At 36.3% G+C, this 21,352-nt stretch overlaps 2 protein-coding genes across 2 annotated transcripts; both read right to left on the reverse strand.

The window, feature by feature from the left end:
* Positions 1-115: 115 nt before the first annotated feature.
* LOC127813491 (bidirectional sugar transporter SWEET4-like) lies at positions 116-2,092 on the reverse strand. Its single transcript, XM_052354492.1, has 3 exons — positions 1,721-2,092; positions 937-1,059; positions 116-253 (listed from the first exon to the last, which is right to left on the reverse strand). The coding sequence occupies exons 1-3, from the start codon at positions 2,090-2,092 to the stop codon at positions 116-118; spliced, it is 633 nt and encodes a 210-aa protein (XP_052210452.1).
* A 13,701-nt stretch (positions 2,093-15,793) lies between these two features.
* Positions 15,794-18,719, reverse strand: LOC127813312 (bidirectional sugar transporter SWEET4-like). Its single transcript, XM_052354233.1, has 5 exons — positions 18,551-18,719; positions 18,138-18,174; positions 17,673-18,051; positions 16,831-16,953; positions 15,794-16,183 (listed from the first exon to the last, which is right to left on the reverse strand). The coding sequence occupies exons 1-5, from the start codon at positions 18,591-18,593 to the stop codon at positions 15,995-15,997; spliced, it is 771 nt and encodes a 256-aa protein (XP_052210193.1). The 5' UTR covers positions 18,594-18,719; the 3' UTR covers positions 15,794-15,994.
* Positions 18,720-21,352: the final 2,633 nt, after the last annotated feature.

The following is a 21,352-nucleotide window of genomic DNA, read 5'->3' on the forward strand; positions in this document are numbered from 1 at the left end:
AAGAGGTGGGCCTGGGCCCAAACCCATGGGAGAAGCCCATTTTCATTATGTAGCTGCCTCAGTTTCCATAAGAGCATTATTATATGCTGATCTTTCCGGAATCCTCCTGAAACAGTCATTTGAGCCAAGCCCATCTCGCTTTTAGCCTGTTGGACTTATAGTATGCGCCGTAGAGTATCATCTGGGCCAGGCCAAACACTGCACCCAGTCCACTGGGGGCCTGCAATGGAAAGCCCACTACGCTTTTGTAATGCTGTTTTAAACATATAGGCCATGTTTACGATCCAAATGCATCATTTGTACAAACATTGTGTATTAATTAGAAAATATTATTATCTTAGTACAAAAAGATAGAATAAAAAATAAAATTATTATACCTAATAAAAGTTAAAAGTGACCTATTGACAATAAGATGCACAGAACATTGTTAAAGTAGTTTAGACATATAAGAAAAAAACTGTAGATTGATGTTGCATCTATGAAGTGAGTGTATAAAAAAGAAGTTAGTACTAAAATAAATAAAGAAATTAAAACTTGACCAAAAACCCTTAAGCATGAAATAAGATATGACCTAAAAAGAGATGGTTAATTTGAGAGTTAAAAATAATCTAAACGACCCCACTTACTCCAAGACGATCAAAAGTCAATGTATGTACATGTGTGGTGAGCGGACAAAATTAAAATATAAAATAGGCAATGAAAATTTAAAAAAAAAATTAATGCAAAATTGTTAACGATGATATAAAATGTAATGGGTTGTATAACAAATTTGACATGAATAAAAGTAATTAAAAAAAAAGTATTCATATATATAACCAATTCCATCTAATCAAATTATGCTATCATTACATCAGTAAAGTGGACTCTAATAATTGAATTGTATGCTTTCACACCTAAATTATAGAAAAGTATTCGATTAAGGGGTAGAAAGATCACAAGAACACAGGGGTCAAAGGTGCCAATGAGGGAATAAGCAATCCAACAAATGCCATTGAGAAGGGAAGCCAAGGCAATGGAGAATTGCATGTACTCCACACTTTGGGTGGACACCACTAACCTCTGCATCACACAAATTATAGTTAATTAATCTCAACCATATTACTTAATTTAACCAATCAGACACATTTGTTCTGATTCTCATGATGATTGAATGTGGCCTTATTTTACACATCATAAAGTTATGCCAATAGATCGATATTACCAAAATAAGAAAAGGAAACATTCACAATCATGCATGATCATAGTTGTGGAAGAATTTGAGATGATCCCATGAAGAATTTTTAAATAGAAAAATGTGACAAAAATAAGTAATTAAGGTAGTGGTAAATTTGTATATATTTATGAACAACTAAGCACCAAGAAATCTAGGTGAGAGATGCCTTTTGGTGAGAGAGGCCCTCTTATGGACAACTAAGCACGCACACATTACTAGGGAAAGAGAGGTTAATTAATTAAATAACACTTAGTTTGGAGCCATTTCATTGTTCTGATTACATGTCTTTACCTGAAAAAACCTGAAAAAGGAAAAAAAATTATGAGAATAGTATGACTTCCCTATTTGGAGTAGGAATGTCAATGGCATTGGATAATGGGCAGTCATTACCAAATGAGATGGATTCGGCGGGTATTCATCAAAGAGGACACCTATTTGCGAGGGTAGCCCTAATCCATTGCCATCCCTTGGGGAGAGTTACGCATATAATTGGAGGTGGAGACTAACCATGACAGACAAAGGGGCAGCATACATGACCGCGCTAGCCGCCACAGCCACGCTTCCAATAATGGCGGACCTCAGCCGGATGGTATGAGCTGTGGTGAGAACCGCTACCCCAAAGCCGGCGGTGAATATGATCTCCGCAAGCAGCACGAGAATCAGTTTCAATCTCTTAATGCGATCAGAATAATAGAGATAGAGAAACAGATAGGAGAGCTCCATGGCCATGCCCAACACATTGATGGTGACCACCAGCAGGCTGTGGGGATGCACCATTGGCAGACCGAACAGCGTCCAGAGGCCACAGTTGGCTATGGTTGCCAAGTATGGAGCTGCTGAGTACTGCTCTACTGACCCTCTCTTCCATATCCTCACCATAGTTGGCCTGCACCAACCACCATATATATATATATATCATATGTATGTATTAATCTTAATTATATCTTAGCTAGAAACTAACAAAGTGAAAGTGGAGGTTGCTGTTATATTTTTCTGTGAAACATCAAATGTGGCCCATAGGATTGGGGGGCCATTTGGCAACCGTGGGCTGCCCTTTTGGGCGCCCACTGGAAGGCCAATTTGCAGCCACCTTTGGGCTAGCCCAAGCCCTATGGCTTTTGGCTTTTGTCGCATAGCCTGTAGCCATCCTTTTTGTACGATCTTATCCAGGTCGTTGCTGCTTCTTTATTGTGTGCAATCCCAGCCATTCAGTTGCATTATTTATCGTGCCTCGAGATTGATGATTCGGGGAAGTGGAAGACGAAAGAAAAGAGGGGTGCCGAGAGAGTTGTCATTTTAGGGTTTTTTCTTTCTTTCTCTCTCTCTCTCTCTGTAAATGTTGTACAGTTCGTCTTCCCTTTTGTGTTCTCTGGTTTTTTGTTTTTGATCGAATGTAAGCTCTTAATCTGTTAGTGATTCTGAGCCTTATTGTATAGAAAACTAGGGTTGTTTTGGTTTCGATTTCATTGTAATCAGATTGAATATATTTAGTGGAGTGAGCTCTTACAATACCCCATATTTTCGTGAAATTACCACATATTTTAAGTGAGTTTAAAATATCGAAAAATATGTTTGAAATGGCAACGAGTGACCGAATTGATCGCAGGGAGTGCCCTAGAGCTTATATACCTAAGGACAAAAGTATATCTTTGACGAGCGTTTTGAGGCGAGATTTATGACGCTAAAAGAAATCAAATCAGAGACGATTTTTCGGTTAAGCTAAGTTATAGCCTAAAATAGTCGAATGATGGTAAAGGGCTTCGGGAGATCGTACATATCGAGTAATTTTGAGTTATTAATTTTGAGATTTTAAGTATCTCGATAAATTTGATGTTTGAGGGTGTAATTGCAATTAGAGAATTATCTAAACAAAATAAGGATAAAATTAAGAGCTTATGTGATAAAATATTAAAGTTGAGGACTTGAAATAAGGGTCAAAGTGTCATTTGAAAGAAGTTGGGGAATTAGTTTGGATTTCAAAAATTGAATTCATTATAGTTTTGGATTTGAAAATCCATTCAAATATATCTTTGAGTCTTTGGAGTCCATGGCTAAGATTGTGATAAGTGGCATAATATCATTGGTTCAAGTAATCTATAAATAAGCACCATGAGTTGTTCTCAAACCATTCAAGAGAGCTTTGAGGAGTGAAACACTCTAAGAGGAGGAGCTTTCTCTAGAGAAAGAGAAGGAAGTTCGGCAAGAAGGCGGGAAGAAAGCGGCGAAGAAGCGGCGGAGAATGAGTCTCGTCGGAGTTGCGGGTCTTCGCCGAAATCAGTCAGAAAAAAGGTAAGGTTAGTCCGATTTGTTTTGATAATCCAGTAGAGGGGGAAGAAAGGGTTGCTTAGGTTCAAACGGGAGTCGAATAAGTGTTAAAATTAGGAAGTTATGGCCGAAATACGAAAGAGAGGCGAAGCTGTCCGAAACTGCTGGGCAGCGCGTGAGTTACACGCGCCGGAAATGGCTGCGCGTGAAGGCCCGTGAGCCACCTTCTAGGGGCGCGTGAGGGCGCGTGAGAGGCTCATTTTCCTTCAAATTTTTCAGTTATGCTCCTACTTTAATACCTTTCAACATTATGTAAAAATATTTGAGGTTAGGTTTATCAAAACGTGTATTTTCTCTAGAAACTTAAGCCGTTTGCTGTGAAATTATACCGTCAAAGAGATAAATCAATAAGGTGAGACTCATACACTCCAAATATTATTTTTATTCTCTTATGAGAGACTTCTATTGCATGAAACGTGTTTCGTGAAGTTCTTATACACAAACTCTTGTTATTCTCTTACGTGAAATTATGTTGCATATATGAAATGTATTTTTTCTGAAAATTATATGCTATTGGCTTTTTAACTGTTGCATTTATAAAATTCGTGTGGCCATACTGTTGTACCTATTTGTTGTTGGTCGAGGGCAAAAGTCGGATATCCCCCGAGAGGCGCTATGCGTGCGCCATTGAGAAAGCTCTCATGGGGAAGACCGTGAGCCCAAGGAACAACGGATGTGGTGCTTGCATGAGTGCTATGAAGTCGGGCCAAAGTGGCATGGTTAGGGACCTCCCGAGAGGCGCTATGCGTGCGCCATTGAGAAAGCTCTCGTTGAAGGAGGCTGACGTGTTCACGAGGCACTTCGGAGTAGTTCTCGTTGTCTTCTCATACATTTTATACCTGATCATGCATAGGTATAAACTGTTTTTGGAGTTTCTCACATTCATCTTCTAATTGGACTATGTCCCTGGAATATTCAACGTTCCAGGTTTGACGAGCAGCTCTAAGGGAAATGAGGTAGCTGAATAATTAGCTTAAATTACTGTCTATAGCATGATTAGCATATTTTTGTGCGAACCTATGAAATTTTGGATATGTTTAAGATGTTCAGTTATCACTTGATGATGTCCATGTAATATATTTTGTAGACGTCTTGAACAATTTTATGATAAATAAAGTATTATGGTTGAGAACCATATCAGGTTCGATCTAGCTTCCGCATTCCAGATTTTAACGCCTGTCTTAGCTATTCGATTATTGGGTTTGTTAAGTTGAGAAGGTGAAAATTAGGGTTTTTGGGATATTGTATGATGTATGACAGCTATTGTGATATGAAAAATTTTTATATTCCCAAAATCTTAAGTTATAACACGCTCAAGAAATTTGGGGTGTTACAGCTCTTCTCACCAGAGCTCAAGTGGACGTAGCCCCTGTTTGGGGTGAACCACTATAAATCTTTTGCCTCCTGTTTCGTTTATAATTTCATCAGTGCTGATTTTGACTGTTTGTGTGTGTGTGTGGAGATTTGCTATCTTTGTGTGATTGTAACAGTGGTATCAGAGCCTCTGGTTTACGTATCAAAAGTTTTGGGTCAAAATCGTGTTCAATTCTTTTTCTTCGAAATCTAGGGTTTCCTTTATTCTCTCTATGTCAGTGTTGTTTTTAAAAATTCTAGGGTTTTCTGAAGAGACCCTGTCAGCGGGAGTTTGCTGTATAGGTCTCAGTCAGTAATCTAGGGTTTATTTTTTGGACATTTTTCGTGCATCACGAAAATGACAACAACCCGATTTGAAATCGGTACATTCGATGGAAAAGGGGATTTCAGAAGTTGGAAAAAGAAGATGAAGGTTTTTCTCTCTCATCACAAAGTGCTTATAGCACTCGAACTAGATGATCGAAAATGGTCACCTGAGCAGTTGGCTCGAACTGATGAAATCAGAGAAGAGGCGTTTAATCTAATATTTCTTCATCTCGGTGATTCTGTAATTCGTAAGGTTGACGGTATATCTCTATTCTTTGATATTTGGAATAGATTAGAATCTCTATATTCTGTTATGTCTGCTCCAAACTTGGTTTATTTAAAAGGCATGTTGTTTAACTTTAAGATGAATACCTCTAAATCTATGGATGAAAACATAGATGAATTTACTAAACTTACTTTGTTATTAAGAGGTACTGATCAGGCTTTAGGTGATCCTAGTAAAGCTATGATTTTGTTAAACTCTCTACCTGATGATTATGATGTAGTGAAGCATGCTTTACGTTATACTGGTATAGTCCCCAGTATGGAACTTGTTATTTCTGGTATAAGAGCTAGAGAACTAGAACTTAGCACATCTAAGAAAACGGGCAACAATTTGTTTATAAAAGGAAATGCTGATAAAAGAAATTATACTGTGAATACTGAACAACTTAATGGGTCAGGGCAGAAGGGTAAAAAGAAAGATAAGAAGGGAAAACAAAAACAAAAATAGAAGTGTTACCACTCTGGGAAAGAGGGACATATAAAGAAATATTGTTATGATTTTTTGAAAAAACAAAAGCAAGGGGGCAATGTAACAGTAGCAGCTAGTAGTTCTAATTGTTTAGCTGAGGTACTTAATGTATCTGTTAATTCTGTTAAAAATGAATGGATTATGGATTATGGACTCTGGCTATTTTTTTCATATGTGCCCTAATATTGATTGGTTTCATAATTTTAATAATAGAGAAAGTGGAATAGTATATATGAGAAACAACCATTCATGTAGTGTTCAGGGTAAATGTGATATAACTCTTAAGTTGCATGACAACAAAATAAGAACACTCACTGATGTACAATATGTACCAGGCCTTAAAAGAAATTTAATTTCTCTTGGAACTCTTGATGAGTTAGGATTTTCATACATAGCTGAAAATGGTTCTGTGAATGTTTTTAAAGGAGAAGAGTTAATCCTAACCGGTTTAAAGAGAAATGGCTTATATGTTTTAAATGGTTGCTTTCACTCCTCTGTTATATCAAACTCTGCATGCTATATTAACACTGATAAGACAGAACTATGGCACTTGAGGCTTGGTCACATGAGCCTGAAAGGTTTGTAGGCACTGTCAAACCAAGGATACCTTGGTCTAGTGTCTGCTGAGACCCTCGATTTTTGTGAACCATGTGTGCTAAGCAAGCAACACAGGATGAGTTTTCATAAGGGAACTCACTTGGCGAAGGCATGCCTTGAGTACTTACATGCAGATCTCTGGGGACCTTCCCAGGTTCTCACTCATAGCGGCAACAAGTATTTTCTCTCTATCATTAATGATTTTACTAGGAAGGTGTGGATTTTTCTGTTAAAAACTAAAGATCAAACATTAGAAAAGTTCAAAACATGGAAGATCTTAATAGAAAACCAAGCTGATAGGAAAATCAAAACTCTTAGAATAGACAATGGGTTAGAATTCTGTAATAAAGAGTTTGATGAATATTGTAACTCCTAAGGAATAAATAGGCATAAGACTGTTAGGAACACACCCCAACAAAATGGGGTGGCTGAAAGGATGAACCGAACCCTCTTTGAAAAAGTGAGGTGCCTTTTGTTCACATCTGGTTTGCCTAAATCCTTTTGGGGAGAGGCCTTAGCAACAGCTTCACATCTAGTAAATAGAAGTCCTTCAACAGCCCGTAATTTTAAATGCCCTGAAGAAAAATGGATTGGAAGGAAATTAAACTTTAACTACTTAAGAATTTTTGGCTGTGAAGCCTATGCTCATCAGTCAGAAGGCAAACTGGAACCTAGATCCACTAAGTGTGTTTTTGTTGGGTATTAGGAAGGAACTAAGGGATATAGGCTATAGGAAAGACAATATAAGGGTGTAAAAATTATCATCAGCCGAGATGTTATATTTAATGAATCAGTCTTCCCTTGCAAATTACCTAAAACTGATAAATCCAATCAACATAGTGACAGATAATTTTATCAGCTTAGGAGGTACCCAAATAGAGGTGGAGCACCAAGTTATAGATGATAACCCTCATAATGCTCCAGTTATACCAGAACCTCAACTTGAAGGTGATTCTTCACCTATATCAAACTTAGATCAGACCTCTGATCATGAATCTGATCATGAGGAACAAAATGGTGAAATTGAGATTGAAGTGGAGCATTATGACTCACCTCAACAAGATTTGGTAATTATCCACTTGCCCGAGATAGAAGCAGAAAGTCTATAAAACCACCTGCTAGGTATGCTTTCTCAGATTTAGTGTTTTGTGCCCTAGTGGCAGGTATTGAAATGAGGAGCAGTGAGCCTTCCTTATATGAAGAGGCTGTCAGCTCAAAGGAAAGTAAAAAATGGTAGCAACACATGGACGAAGAAATGGCCTCTCTGATGGCCAACAGAACTTGGGTTCTTGTCCCTCGTCCAGAAAATCAGAAACTGATCCAATGTAAGTGGTTGTTCAAATTAAAGGAAGGTATGTCCTCTAATGACCCTATTAGATATAAAACAAGACTAGTAGCTAAGGGGTTTACACAAAGGGAAGGGATAGATTATACTGAAATTTTCTCTCTTGTGGTTAAATTTAAGACAATCCGCATGATGCTTGCAGTTGTAGTTCAATTTGATTTAGAACTTGAACAGTTAGATGTTAAAACTGCATTTTTACATGGAGACCTTGATGAACACATTTACATGGTTCAGCCTAATGGTTATGTTGTGTCTGAAAAATTTGATCATGTCTGTTTGTTGAAAAAATCTTTGTATGGCTTAAAACAGGCCCCAAGACAATGGTACAAAATTTTTGATAATTTTGTTCTAGGGGTTGATTTTGTTAGAAGTCAATATGACAATTGCTTCTATTTCATGCTCACTGATATCCCTGTTTATCTATTGCTGTATGTAGATGATATCTTTCTCATTAGCAAGTCTAAGTCAAAGATTAAGGAGTTAAAATCTTTGTTAAATACAACATTTGATATGAAAGACTTAAGCCATGCTAAGAAAATATTAGGAATGAAAATTGAGAGAAATAGAAGTAACAATAGCCTTAAAATACATCAGCATGATTATTTGGTAAAAGCTGTTCATAAATTTAGAATGCAAAACTATAACAGATGCCTTCAAGGAAGCCATATGGCTCCAAGGTATTCTCAAGGAAATCCATTTGCTTCAAAGCAAAGTGATGGTTTTCTCGGATAGCCAAAGTGCTATTCACCTGTCCAAAAATCCAGTGTATCATGATCAGACCAAACATGTGGATGTGAAGTATCATTATGTAAGGGAAATGATAGCCAACGGAACTGTGGGCATCCAGAAAGTCTCTTCATCCAGCAATCCCGCTGACATGGGCACTGAGGTATTGATTGCAACTAAATTCAAGCATTGCTTGAAATTGTTGCATATTGATGATGGCTAAATTATTTTAGACATTTAGAGCAGTGAAGGTGAGGATTGTAGCATGCTGCACTTATATATTTTTTTGTCTGATTACTTAGTCATTTGATGTTTTAAGGTGGAGTATGTTATATTTTTCTGTGAAACATCAAATATGGCCCATAGGATTGGGGGGCCATTTGGCAACCGTGGGCTGCCCTTCTGGGCGCCCACTGGAGGGCCAATTTGCAACCACCTTTGGGCCAGCCCAAGCCCAATGGCTTTTGGCTTTTGTTGCATAGCCTGCAACCGCCCCTTTTGCATGATCTTATCCAGGCCGTTGCTGCTTCTTTATTGTGTGCAATCCCAGCCATTCAGTAGCATTATTTATCGCGCCTCGAGATTGATGATTCGGGGAAGTGGAAGACAAAAGAACAGAGGGGTGCCGAGAGAGTTGTCATTTTAGGCTTTTCTCTCTCTCTCTCTCTCTCTGTGTAAATGCTGTACAGTTCGTCTTCCCTTTTGTGTTATCTAGTTTTTTGTTTTTGATCGAAGGTAAGCTCTTAATCTGTTAGTGATTCTGAGCCTTATTGTATAGAAAACTAGGGTTGTTTTGGTTTTGATTTCATTGTAATTAGATTGAATATATTTAGTGGAGTGAGCTCTTCTCACCAGAGTTCAAGTCGACGTAGCCCTTGTTTGGAGTGAACCATTATAAATCTTTTACCTCCTGTTTCGTTTATAATTTCATCAATGCTGATTTTGACTGTTTGTGTGTGTGTGTGTGGAGATTTGCTATCTCTGTGTGATTGTAACAGTTGCTTACAGTGGGGATGCGAACAAGAGGAAGGTAGTGATGTTTCCTGGAGGCAAATTAAAAAGAAAGCAAATTGTAATTTATATGAAGAAGATTAATTGATGGATGGATTATGGATATTGGATGCTACTATAGTACGTAGTACGTAGTTGAAATTAAAGGTGGCGAAACCAGCAGCAATTAATCAATTAATAGGCCATTGTCTCTGTAGAGTGTCGAGCTTTTGTTTTACTCTCACAGGACAAGAGCCCCATGTCATGCATGTGCATATCGATCATTTCTTGATGCTAAAACATGCATATATATATATATATGCGCTCGTAAAGATCGAAGGCATGTCTCACCAAGAATTCCGGCTGCCGTTCTTGCAGCTTCTGTGGAAGCCATGGCACAGAGAGAGAGAGAGAGAGAGAGAGAGATTTTAGCCACTGCCTGTGGGTAAGAACTATGAAGAGAAGGGTAGCTGCTCACATCTAGCTTATAGACATGCATGGCTACGTAATGCATGATACTTATGGCAAAGATTAACGTTTTAGGCCGGCAGTTTAGGGCAATCCCAATGAACACAATTTTTTCAAAATTTTCTATTCCAAAGATTAATGTTATTATAATGCATTTTTCATGTATTATTATTATCCTGAATACTGTATGGTATTTATGGAATCAATCCAGCTCAACTGACAATTATTTTATACATAAAATATCAAATTTGAAAGAGGAAATTGCTAAGGGTCAACAGTAGAAACAGGTTTTAAAAAAAGTAAAGAAATACAAAAATAAACAAATAATAATAATTATTATTTAGGTTGAACCCATTCACCATCTTGCTAGCTAGTCAATTTTTCCAATACCTGCAAGATAGATGACAATACATCAATATTTAAAGTTAAAAAAAAATGGATCTTTACCATCACTGTACAGTACGACAGCAACACTTTTATGGTTAACTAGATTGATGGGTATTTTTTCTTAATGCATAATTATTAATAAATATATATTAATCGGAACTTTCAAAATTCCGTGTTTTCTCCACCATCAGAAGAATTTTAAATTCAAATATACCTACAAGAAAAAGAAGAGTATGTTTCTGCTTGTGTTAGATGCCAACTTTCTATTATGCTTATCTTTGTTCCAAAAAGTGAAATCGCTCACTCCGGGCACCCCCACCCTCAGCTCGACAGGAATGTGAAGAAAGATTAATCATGGTGATTCAGCCAATCAACGCACAAGGAGCCCCCCTCATTTGAGAGATTGCTTCCACACTACCGCTGGTGAGACTCGATCCTGGATTATTTGTTCCAACTTCACTGCTGCTGACCAACTGAGCTGCCCATGCCGACGTCTATTATGCTTATCTAGCCTGTAACTATTGTGGATCTTCCACACTTAAAAAACATATTGACATCAAGCGTGAAGTCCCCAATATCCTTTTATCAATAATAATAGTTTTTGCTATAAAAATTAAAATTGGGGTTTTGATTTAAAATTTCATCATCCTCACAGTTAAATCCGGCCATTACATGATTGAGTTTTTTTTGTTTAGAATTTATGATGACTTTTATGCCATTTGTTGATTGCTTAACACGTACGTATAAATTTTCTCTTTATCTAAATCTAAGATGATCTAAGATTATGAAAAGATAGATCTAATTGAATTTTATATTAGAAACAGATCGAGGTTCAACATTCTCCAGTTGATAAAGAAGAGGAAGAAAGAAAGATGTGTGTGTGTGTGTGAGAGAGAGAGAGAGAGAGAGTCAAGAGTTTTCCAAATTCTTTCTAATTGAATGAATTGAAAATAAGTATTTTCTCAGCTTTTATGCGATAGCTAGCTATCTAACTGTAAGTTGACAAGACAGGTCGTTATAACCATCTACTAAACATCTCTACCAATTGGAAAGCCACAACCAAAGACTGTCTTACACTCTTCACATCCCCCTAAAAACTGAATTGGAGAGGCCAGCAGGTTTAGTTGTAGTAAAGATATTGAAACTTGGACCACGCGTGGCCTTAGTTAGATAAGATTAGTCAATTGATGCTCAAAAGGAACAAAATGAACATCTATCTCCACATGTTTTGTAGTAAAGATATTGAACAAAATGAAAACTAGGGCTTTCAACAAGGTTCTTATATTGTCGTAGACATGTTATCACACCATAGAATTTGATACCCTGAAATTAAGAAACCCAATTCTTGAAAAGGTGACTTGAATTATAAAATTTTAGTCATGCCACTAGCAGGAACACAATATTCTACTTTAGCATTGCACCTGGACACAACAAATTGCTTCTTAGAACTCCAGGTGATGAGGTTCCCTCGAAGAAATAGGCAAAAACCTGTTGTGGATTGTCTATTATCTAGTTACTGCATAATTTGCATCTGTGTGCATCTCCAAAGTCTAGTGAGAGGTTGGTCTAAAGATAAAACCTATATGCATAGTGCCTTTAAGATATCTTAGAATTCTCTTGTAGGCTACCCAATCAGCCTGAGTATGTGTAGCCAAACACTGACTAATTAAGTTTGTTCGCATCAAAGGCTATGTTTGGTCTAGTGTAACACAAATATTAAAAAGATCCAATTGTTTGCCTGTATAGAGTAAGATATGAAAATGATATTCTAGTAGATGACATCACTTGAAATCCTTTGCTAATAATTAGAGAAACACATGCTTTACAATCTAGCAAACCAATAGTAGAGCAAAAGATCTTTGATGTATTTGGATTGAGTTAAATAAAGACCACAAGAATTTCAAAGTGCCTCAAAACCAAGAAAGTAATCTATTGACCCAAGACATTTTAAGAAAAAATTGAAAGTTAAGTTGATAGATAAGAGCCTGAATAGTTGTAGAATCTAAACCAATGATTAGTATCTCATCCACATAGACCAAAAGATGGAGAACATGCATATTAGATTACTTAATGAATAAAAAGACATATGAAACACAATACTTGAATCCCCAAGTAGTAAGTGTAGTTTTTAGCTTATATATATGAAATCAACTTGAGGCTTCTATTTTAAACCATACAAAGCCTGAGTTTACATATATAAATTAAGGGGATGTTGTGAATAGTGTTAACAATGAGTCGAGGCGAGCAAACCTTGAACCCTGGTACCTTGTCTCATACTTTGCCCCAAAAAGGTGCGAGGCGGGGGGCTAGGGTCGGGGCGCCTGAACTTGATTCCTTCTACTATATAAATATATATATATATAGAATAAATAATATTTTTATATTTAATAGAATAAATAATATATTTATGTTAGTGTTAGTGTTAGTGCTCTAATGCTAGATTTACACTGCATGTGATGTGGGTGTTTAGCACCAATGATGTAATCTTGTAACATATATATATATATATATGAGATCATATCTTTGTTCATACTTTTTGTTTCATTTATGAACGAGTCCTTAGATTTTCTAGTAGAGATATGGTTCTTAAGTGTTAATAATGATATGACACATTTTTAGTTCAGGATTTCTTCAAGTTCTGGTCCTGAGATTTATCAGAAATAAAATATGATTTATCCATTATGCAAGTGTGCTACTACCATTATTTAACATGGAATGCTAATGAGTTTGGGTGGTGTGTCATATGCCATCTTACATTAGATGCAAATAATAGACACGTGGGTGAATGTTAGTACGTAAAACATCTATTGAATGTGACATCTGTGACAGATCACATGATTTTAAAGATTAATGATCTGTTGTTGGTTTTGGATTGTGTATTTGGTTCTTTGATCGGAAGCAATAGAGTTGTCTTGTGCATTGGTGTTGGATATTTATCGTTAAACGGAACCATCCAGAGTAAGAGGTGAGAATGCTCTCTGTGTGGTTTTCGAGTAGTGGTGTATGGAGGCATATATTCACTGATGAAATCCATTGTCCTCTATCAGATGGGGGTGGACATTTTAGTTGATTGTGGTTGGTAAACCCCTAGGCAGGGTGTGAGCATGCATCATCTGTAAAGTGTTACTGATGTCAAAAATTGTTTCGAGATGTTACCTCGATCACATCGTACTAGATTTGGCATAGTCATTGAATTCTGTGAGTTTAATCAGCCCATGACTCTTACTCAGTTGGTTTGTTAGTGAGTGGAAGGATTATAGAGCATGGTAATCAAAGAAGCTTAATAGGTTCATTTAAAGTTCAGACTTCATTGCCGTTAGGATTGTCGTGAGTTCAGGTTAGGGGATACTTAGGATTTTTTAAGATATTAAGGGAATTATGAGAGATCTTTTTAGTAGGTTGAAGCGTTCGACCGGTGCCAATGAGTTGGTGTGTCTTGTCTATTACATGGCTATGAACCTATAAAGTCATATGCACATTAAATGTTGCATCATGTAGTGATCCATTGTTGTATGCATGTTCCTCTTCATTAAAGAGTTAATGATGCTAGCTGCAATTGAGCGTTATCTAGTGAGATCCAGTTGTATGGAAGATCGCTAAATGTTAGCGGAGCACATCGTTAAGAGTTATGGGACCTTGGTTTCACTAAGTGTTAGTGAAAAGGCTATTATGGGATAATAACAGGGCTAAGTGTAATATATACATATTTTAAGGTGGTTGTAAGTATTGACTGTCAACCATTAGGATCTATCGACTGTTTCTGACATACTGTCGATCGTTTCTGCTGGGCATAGCTTCCCATGAAATGCGTGTATATATTGGAGTGGAGATAGTGGATGGGGCATTTGAACATCCAAAAGTTTTGAGAAGCTTGGAGAGATTTCAAAGCTATCTCTCGGCAACTTTTTCCTTTTTGCTTCATTGTTCTTCGTCTATTGATGCAAGTACTAGGTATTGTTCTTGCTTCATACCTCTTGCTTGTTCTTCCATCTTAGTTTTTGGCTATTAGACAACAATCTGTGAATTTGGAATCGCACCAACCTCGTGTTACTCAATTTACTGGCTTGTGGGAGCTTCTTGGAGCAACTTTGTGGACAACTGACATCAACAAAATGTCCTAGAAGTATTTCTGTAAAACCCCTTATGGATGGTTTTGTTTTTATAGCATGTGGATGAATTATATCGAGTCTTGTAAGGGCTGTTTTGCTTTTGTTATTCGTTTGTTTTGAAAAGTTTTAAAACCTCGTATCCCTTGCATTGATCCACCAAAAGTTGATTTTTCGAGTCTCGCACTTTCAAATTTGAATCCAAATCCACCTTATACTCAAACCCAATAAATTAAAATATATAAAATAACAAATCCATGAGTATTATTGTTGTGGGATGCCTTAAGAAATTCTTAAAATCTGAAAATTTCATAAAATTCCTATCTCAAAATTTCATAAAATTCGTAAGTATTTTATATATCTCCGGATAAGTTCCGAAGAGTCTCTCGGATAAGTGTCCCTTGGAGTTTCTGGGACAGTCGAGCCTTAGCATTGCATGGCCCGAAGACTCACGTAGAGTCTTCCAAGCCCAGTTCACCTAGTGGCTTCGAAGAGTCTTTAGACTCACCCGGAGGAAACTCATCAGAGCACTTTCATCTCGAAGACCTTCCAGGCCTTTCGACCTCACTCGATACATCTCCCCAAAGAGTTTGAAGACTCTTATCCATGGATCCCACCAAATGTCTATAAATAATCGTCTGCTTCAAGGCAAACAAATCCTTTTGGAACCCTTTTAGACTCTTTCTAGTCTTTCTCTAGACTCGAAAACTTAAGACTCTAGACCTTATAAGAGTCATCGGGAACCAACTCCCCTGAAGGCCTACATTGGACATACTACATACATGCATCTAGACTTCATTTTTTGAACATTACTGTCTAACTTAGGTATCGGAAGGTTTTGATGGAGAAAATCCCCACGTGCCTTCTAACTGTCTTTGTGTTGCAGATACCCAATGACCATACCCTAAAGACCTTGAGAACAGTTCTCGAGAAGACCCTAAAGACAGTCACCTGAAGACTCTTCGAACCCATCCAGAGTCCGTTCCCTAAAGACTCCCATAGTCCATCTGCCTCGAAGACTCCTAAGACCTTTTGAGGACCTCGAAGCCTCAATCCTCCTCACGTCGTATCCCAATTTTCGTTGACCCCTAGTAGTCCTTTGGATTTTCTCAAGGACTCTATCCTATCTGTTACCAAAATAAATAAATTTAATTGTCGTAGTGAGACAACAACAATTATTTAAAATAAAAAAAATTAAAAAATATAAGCAATTTAAAATTAAAAATTAAAAGGGTTGACATTTTTTAATCATTTATTCTGGATAAAAGGGGAATGCTTTTAGTTTTTCATCACCACCTTCAATTAAAAATACAAGCCAGATGGTTAACAAAGATAGGTTAGTATAATGAGCTCGGGCCCAAGACCAAGCCCAAGCCCATGGGAGAAACCAAAATGGACATAGATCAATTTCTGTCGAGGTGAGAAACATGGGCTTTGGTCATCTTTTCGGATCCTCCTGAAAGAGTCATTTGGGCCAAGCCCATCTCGCTTTTACTCTGCTGGTCCATTAGCTGCTTCTTAGTGGACTTGTAGTATACGGCGTAGAGTATAATTTGGGCCAGCGCAAACACTGCACCCAATCCATTGGGGGCCTGAAATAGAAAGCCCGTGACACTTCAGTAAATCAAAAACCAAAACTATCTAAAAGAAATGTTTTGTTAAAACTAAAAAGTCCAAAGTTATGATCAAAAGCATCATTTTTGTATAGTATTTGGTATTGTCTAGATACCATTACCATATTAGTTCGTGTTACTCTTTTTATTAATACAAATAAAAACATGATTAAAAATGAAATTATACGTAATAAAATTTGGGTCGCCTCTATTGATACATAAGAGATGAACAAAATAATTTGACCATTACAAAACAAAGTTTATATATAGTCGCATCCATGAGACGAGTGGATGAACTTGAGAAGTTTGTGATAAAAATAGTTCGAAAGAAACAAACAATTCAAAAGAACTTGAAGATAAATGATTTAGCATTAAATAATATATAATAGTTTTACGAAAGATATAATGTAAATAGTGTTAAAATTCATGTAAACAATGTAATTGCACATTTAAGATAAGTAATGGGAGCGAAAGAAGTTCATAATAAAATAAATAGAGGAAAACAATTCTGAAAAATCCCTTAAAATTGACATAAGATATGATCAAAAGAATATGAGATATAATTGTCTAATATTAGAACCCAAAATATGTAGAGAGAGAGAGAGAGAGAGAGAGAGAGAGATTACCATGACAAAGGGGTCAAAGGTGCCGATGAGAGCATAAGAAGTCCAACAAATGCCATTGACAAAGGAAGCCAATGAAATGGAGAGTGGCAAGTACTCCACACTTCTTGTGGAGATCACTAGCTTCTGCATCACACGTATATAATTATCAATAATATTAATTCATTGAACCAATAAGATATATTTGTTGTGATTCGATCTCATGATATGATGGCCTAATAATAATAATAATAAAGCATTCAAATAAGGATTATTGATTATGATCTTTGGGGTGTGGAAAAAATTGATACCCTCTTAAGAAAATAGGAGAAGAAGAAGAAGAAGAAAAGGCAGCGATAAATTTGTAGAAAGAGAGATGTTCAATTCTTATTCGAGGCGCTTGTTAGTCTACTTGTGTTGTGTTATCAATTGAGATTTAATGGATGAAAGAGACTAATGATACTATTATTAAACCTTATTAAGAAGAATATATAGTCGATTTTTTAGATGAGTTTTCTATGCAATAAGAACATGTTAACAATTGCTAAACCATCCCGCTTAGTCTAATCTCATTGGTGGGATATCAAACTCAACTTCTAGGCATATCTCAGTATCTCAAATCATTTTTTTAATAAAATCTTTATGTGAAAAGTTTTGTTAGAGATCTAATGTACACCATACTATGATGGCAATCATTTAATTATATATAGTCCCTCTTATGCTATTTGTAAATAATATTTTGATTAAAAAAGTAGTAGTGGGAATGTATTTATATAAATTTATCCCATTTAGCAAGATATATATATGGCAGCAATTGATTAATTAGGTTGTAGCACTAAAAATAATTTATAATATTGAAGACTAACCATAATAGACAAGGGAGCAGCATACATGAGGACACTCCCCACCACGGCCATGCTCCCAACAATGGTGGACCTCTGCTTGGTCGTGTGAAGGGAGCTCAGAACCACCGCCAAGAAGCAGCCCATGGCGACGGCCTCCGCCACCAGCACCAGAACCACCCTCAATCTCTTCTTCCCATCAGAGTAGCAGACAAAAAGAAGCAGATAACACAGCTCCATAACCATGCCGGTGCCGTTGATGGTGGCCACCAGCATGCTGTGGGGGTGCACCATCGGCAGCCCGTACATGACCCAGAAGCCGCAGTTCACTATCGCCGCCAAGTATGGGGCCGCCGAGTACTGCTCCACCGACCCTTTCTTCCATATCCTCACAAAAGTTGGCCTGCACCACCCCCATATACATATTCATATATGAATCTAGCTAGCTAGAAGCTAGCCTGGAAACAAGTGAAAGTGGAGGTTGCTTACAGTGGGGATGCGAACAAGATGAAGGCAGAGATGTTTCCTGGAGGCAAAGAGAAGAGAGAATAATTAAACTCGAACTCGAATCAGCAGAATTATTGCGCACCGATAGACTTGTAGAAGGGTAGATTGATGTGGCTACCGTGCTGGCTGGCTGGCTGTTAGTACTATATATTAATATTTCTTAACAATATATATTCAAATCTCTGTCATTCTTTCTGAAGAAAATACCCACACGCTGTCACACACACACACACACACACACACACACACTCTTGTCTGAAGAATTAGTTCATGGGCCATGGCCATGCATTCCCAACATCAATAATAATTGAAAGCTGAAAGTACAATATATGCTTAATTATATCTCTCTGTGTTTGGTATCTCTCTACTTAATGATATATCAAAATCAGACTCACCTAAAATTCCAACTGTTGTTCTGGCAGCTTCTGTAGAAACCATGGCGCAGAGAGAGAGAGAGAGAAGGGGGGGGGGGGGGGGGGGGGGGGGGGGAGAGAGATTGAACTGCAGGAATGAAATTTTTGAGAAGCAAGCAGGGGGAGCTCTCACAACTTATAGAGATCACATGGCCACGTACCATTTTTGCATGGCATATATATAGGATTAATCTACACTGCAGAGAGCCTTACCGAGAGGCTGATGGAAGGGTGGAAAATGATAAAAATGGCTCACTCAAATTGTAAATTTATTTCTCGTGCCCTCGCCTTCTCTCTCTCCCTTTCCATGGCCTCCTCCAACAAGCGTTGACTACATGTCGTTGGAGTTGGTCGACCGCCACTGCATTGCTTGGCCGTGGCGGTCGACCCTTGCTGGAGGCTACCATGCAATGGGGGAGAGTGGAGAGATGAGGCGAGGGGCAAGAGAAGCAAATTTTTAGGGTGAGGGTATTTCTGTAATTTTGGTGCTCTTCGGTAAGACTCTCAGTGAGGCTGTCAAACTGTGTAGAACGTCTATAAGAAAAACACTTTTTAGCCCTGAAATTTAGCGACATAATATTTCTATCGCTAATTAGTAACAGGTCAGTGATGGAATAGTCGTCGTTAAATTTTTGTGATGGATTGGCGACAGTTTATCTTTCGCTAATTTTTTTTAATATTTTTTTAATTTAGCGACGGAAAGACCCATCGGTAAATAATTTTTAATATTTTTAAAATTTAAAATTATTTAGCGACGAAATTATTCCTTTGCTAAAAGAAATTAAAATTAAAATTAAAACTTCATTCAAAATTATTTTTCCTAGCTGAATTCGAAAAAATTAAATTAAAATTAAAATCTTTAAAGACAGAATAATTTCCTCACTAAAAGAAATTAAAATTAAAATTAAAATTATTTAGCGACAGAATAATTCTTCTCTCTTTCTTTCTCTCCTTTTCTTTTCTTTTTCTTTTTTTTTTTGGGTTCTCCTACCAAACAAAAATCCTTAAAAGCTTTCATGGATGTCAAATATACTTTTTTGGAATTGATAGGTCAATGAATTAACGATGTTAATTTATTGGGCTAAAATTAATGTCGAGACACTAAAAGAAAAATGAGTCTTAAATGTGTGAATTTAAAAGTCTTTGAGATTAGTCCTCTTAACAAAGCCCAAATATAGAAAAAAGTATAAAATGTGAAAAGAATCTCACATGGAATAAAAACAAGTTGGTAGACTTGTTCATAAGCCATTGCATTTGAGTGTGAAGTGATCTTGCACCACCTTGCACCTTGCAAAGGTCGTAGTGGGTGCTTTAGGGTGAAGCACCACGCTTTGCACAAGTATGCATCGTTGCATGGACACAACTGTTTGTACGGGGTGAGAGTGAGTGAAAGATGTGAACTTTCGTGAGAGGGTGCGATCTAGTTTGAAATGATGCCATATGATGATCTAGATTAATTCGTATTAGATATTATGAGCTTTTATGATTGGACACTTAAAATCTATAAATAAGACCCCCCTAATTCCATTTTGTCCATTTAAAATCAATTCAAGTTAATTGATTTCTTTCTTCCCTTTTCCAAAAGACTTTCTTACTAAAATAATCCTCGATTATTTTTCAAGTGCGCGAGATTTTAATTTCTTCCATTCGCTCAAGAAGCGTACAATCCATTTTTGATTTGCATGACAAGATCAATATTATGTTGTACTAATTATTGAAAAGTATAGTATCTTGAGAGATAAACGTTCATTGATCTTGTTAGCACCAATGCAGGGGGTGAAATATGTCTTAAAGAGATTTGTTTTAGCATACCTCACCTCATTCCGGTTCTATTTTTTTTATCTTCAAATCTCTTTTTTTCTATAATTCTATATTTTATTTTTATTATTATTTTGCACATATTTCTAGTCAAAGTGTAATTTTCCACATCAGAATTGGCATTAGAGCTGGATTTTAGGTTTATATAAACTAATTAATTATAAACACAAATTTTTGTGAAGAAGTTTGCCATTTTATTTGGTTGTTAAGTGTCTTTGTGCCTATTTTGTGAAGAAGTTTCCACAACAGAATTGCCTTTTTTATTTATTTTATTTTTAAAAGAGGTTTTGTGCTTTTAATGGGTCCATGGAGCGTTCTGGTCTTTGGTCTTAGTTCTATTTAGACTTGGGTTCAAGTGTTGGGTTCATGGTTCTTGTCTTTTTTATTTTTTGCTTTCATTTATTTTGGCAAAACTCATATTTTTATTTATATATTTTTTTGTGTAGTCATTTAAATTTTTTATTATTTTAATTACACAATTAGACTTGTATTTTTAAGTTAATTTAATCCTAATGTATTTTAACTTTATTTTTTTTTGTGTAACTATCTAAATTTTTCATTATTTCGATTACGTTTCTGTATCTTTAATTTTGAGTTAATTTAACTCTTATATTTTGATATGTAAAAAAAAAAAAAAAAAGTAAAATAAGTCAATTTAACCCCTCATTTTGTTTTACTCATCAAAGTATATGGGTTAAATTAATTTAAAAATATAAATATGTAAGTGTAATTAAGGTAATAAAAAGTGTGAATTGCTATATAAAAAAAGGATTAAAGTGCAGTAATTAAATTAATTTAAAAATATAGATATAAGAATGTAATCAAAATAATAAAAAAATTAAATAATTTAAAAAAAAAGTAAAAATATGTATAAAATTTCATTATCTTTGGTGGGGTCGTCATTATTTACTAATAAGTTGTTCACCTTCTATAAAAATAAATAAAAAAATAGAGATTTTAACTAAA

The sequence above is a fragment of the Diospyros lotus genome, chromosome 11 (genome assembly GCF_014633365.1).
Source record: "Diospyros lotus cultivar Yz01 chromosome 11, ASM1463336v1, whole genome shotgun sequence".
Lineage (NCBI taxonomy): Eukaryota > Viridiplantae > Streptophyta > Magnoliopsida > Ericales > Ebenaceae > Diospyros > Diospyros lotus.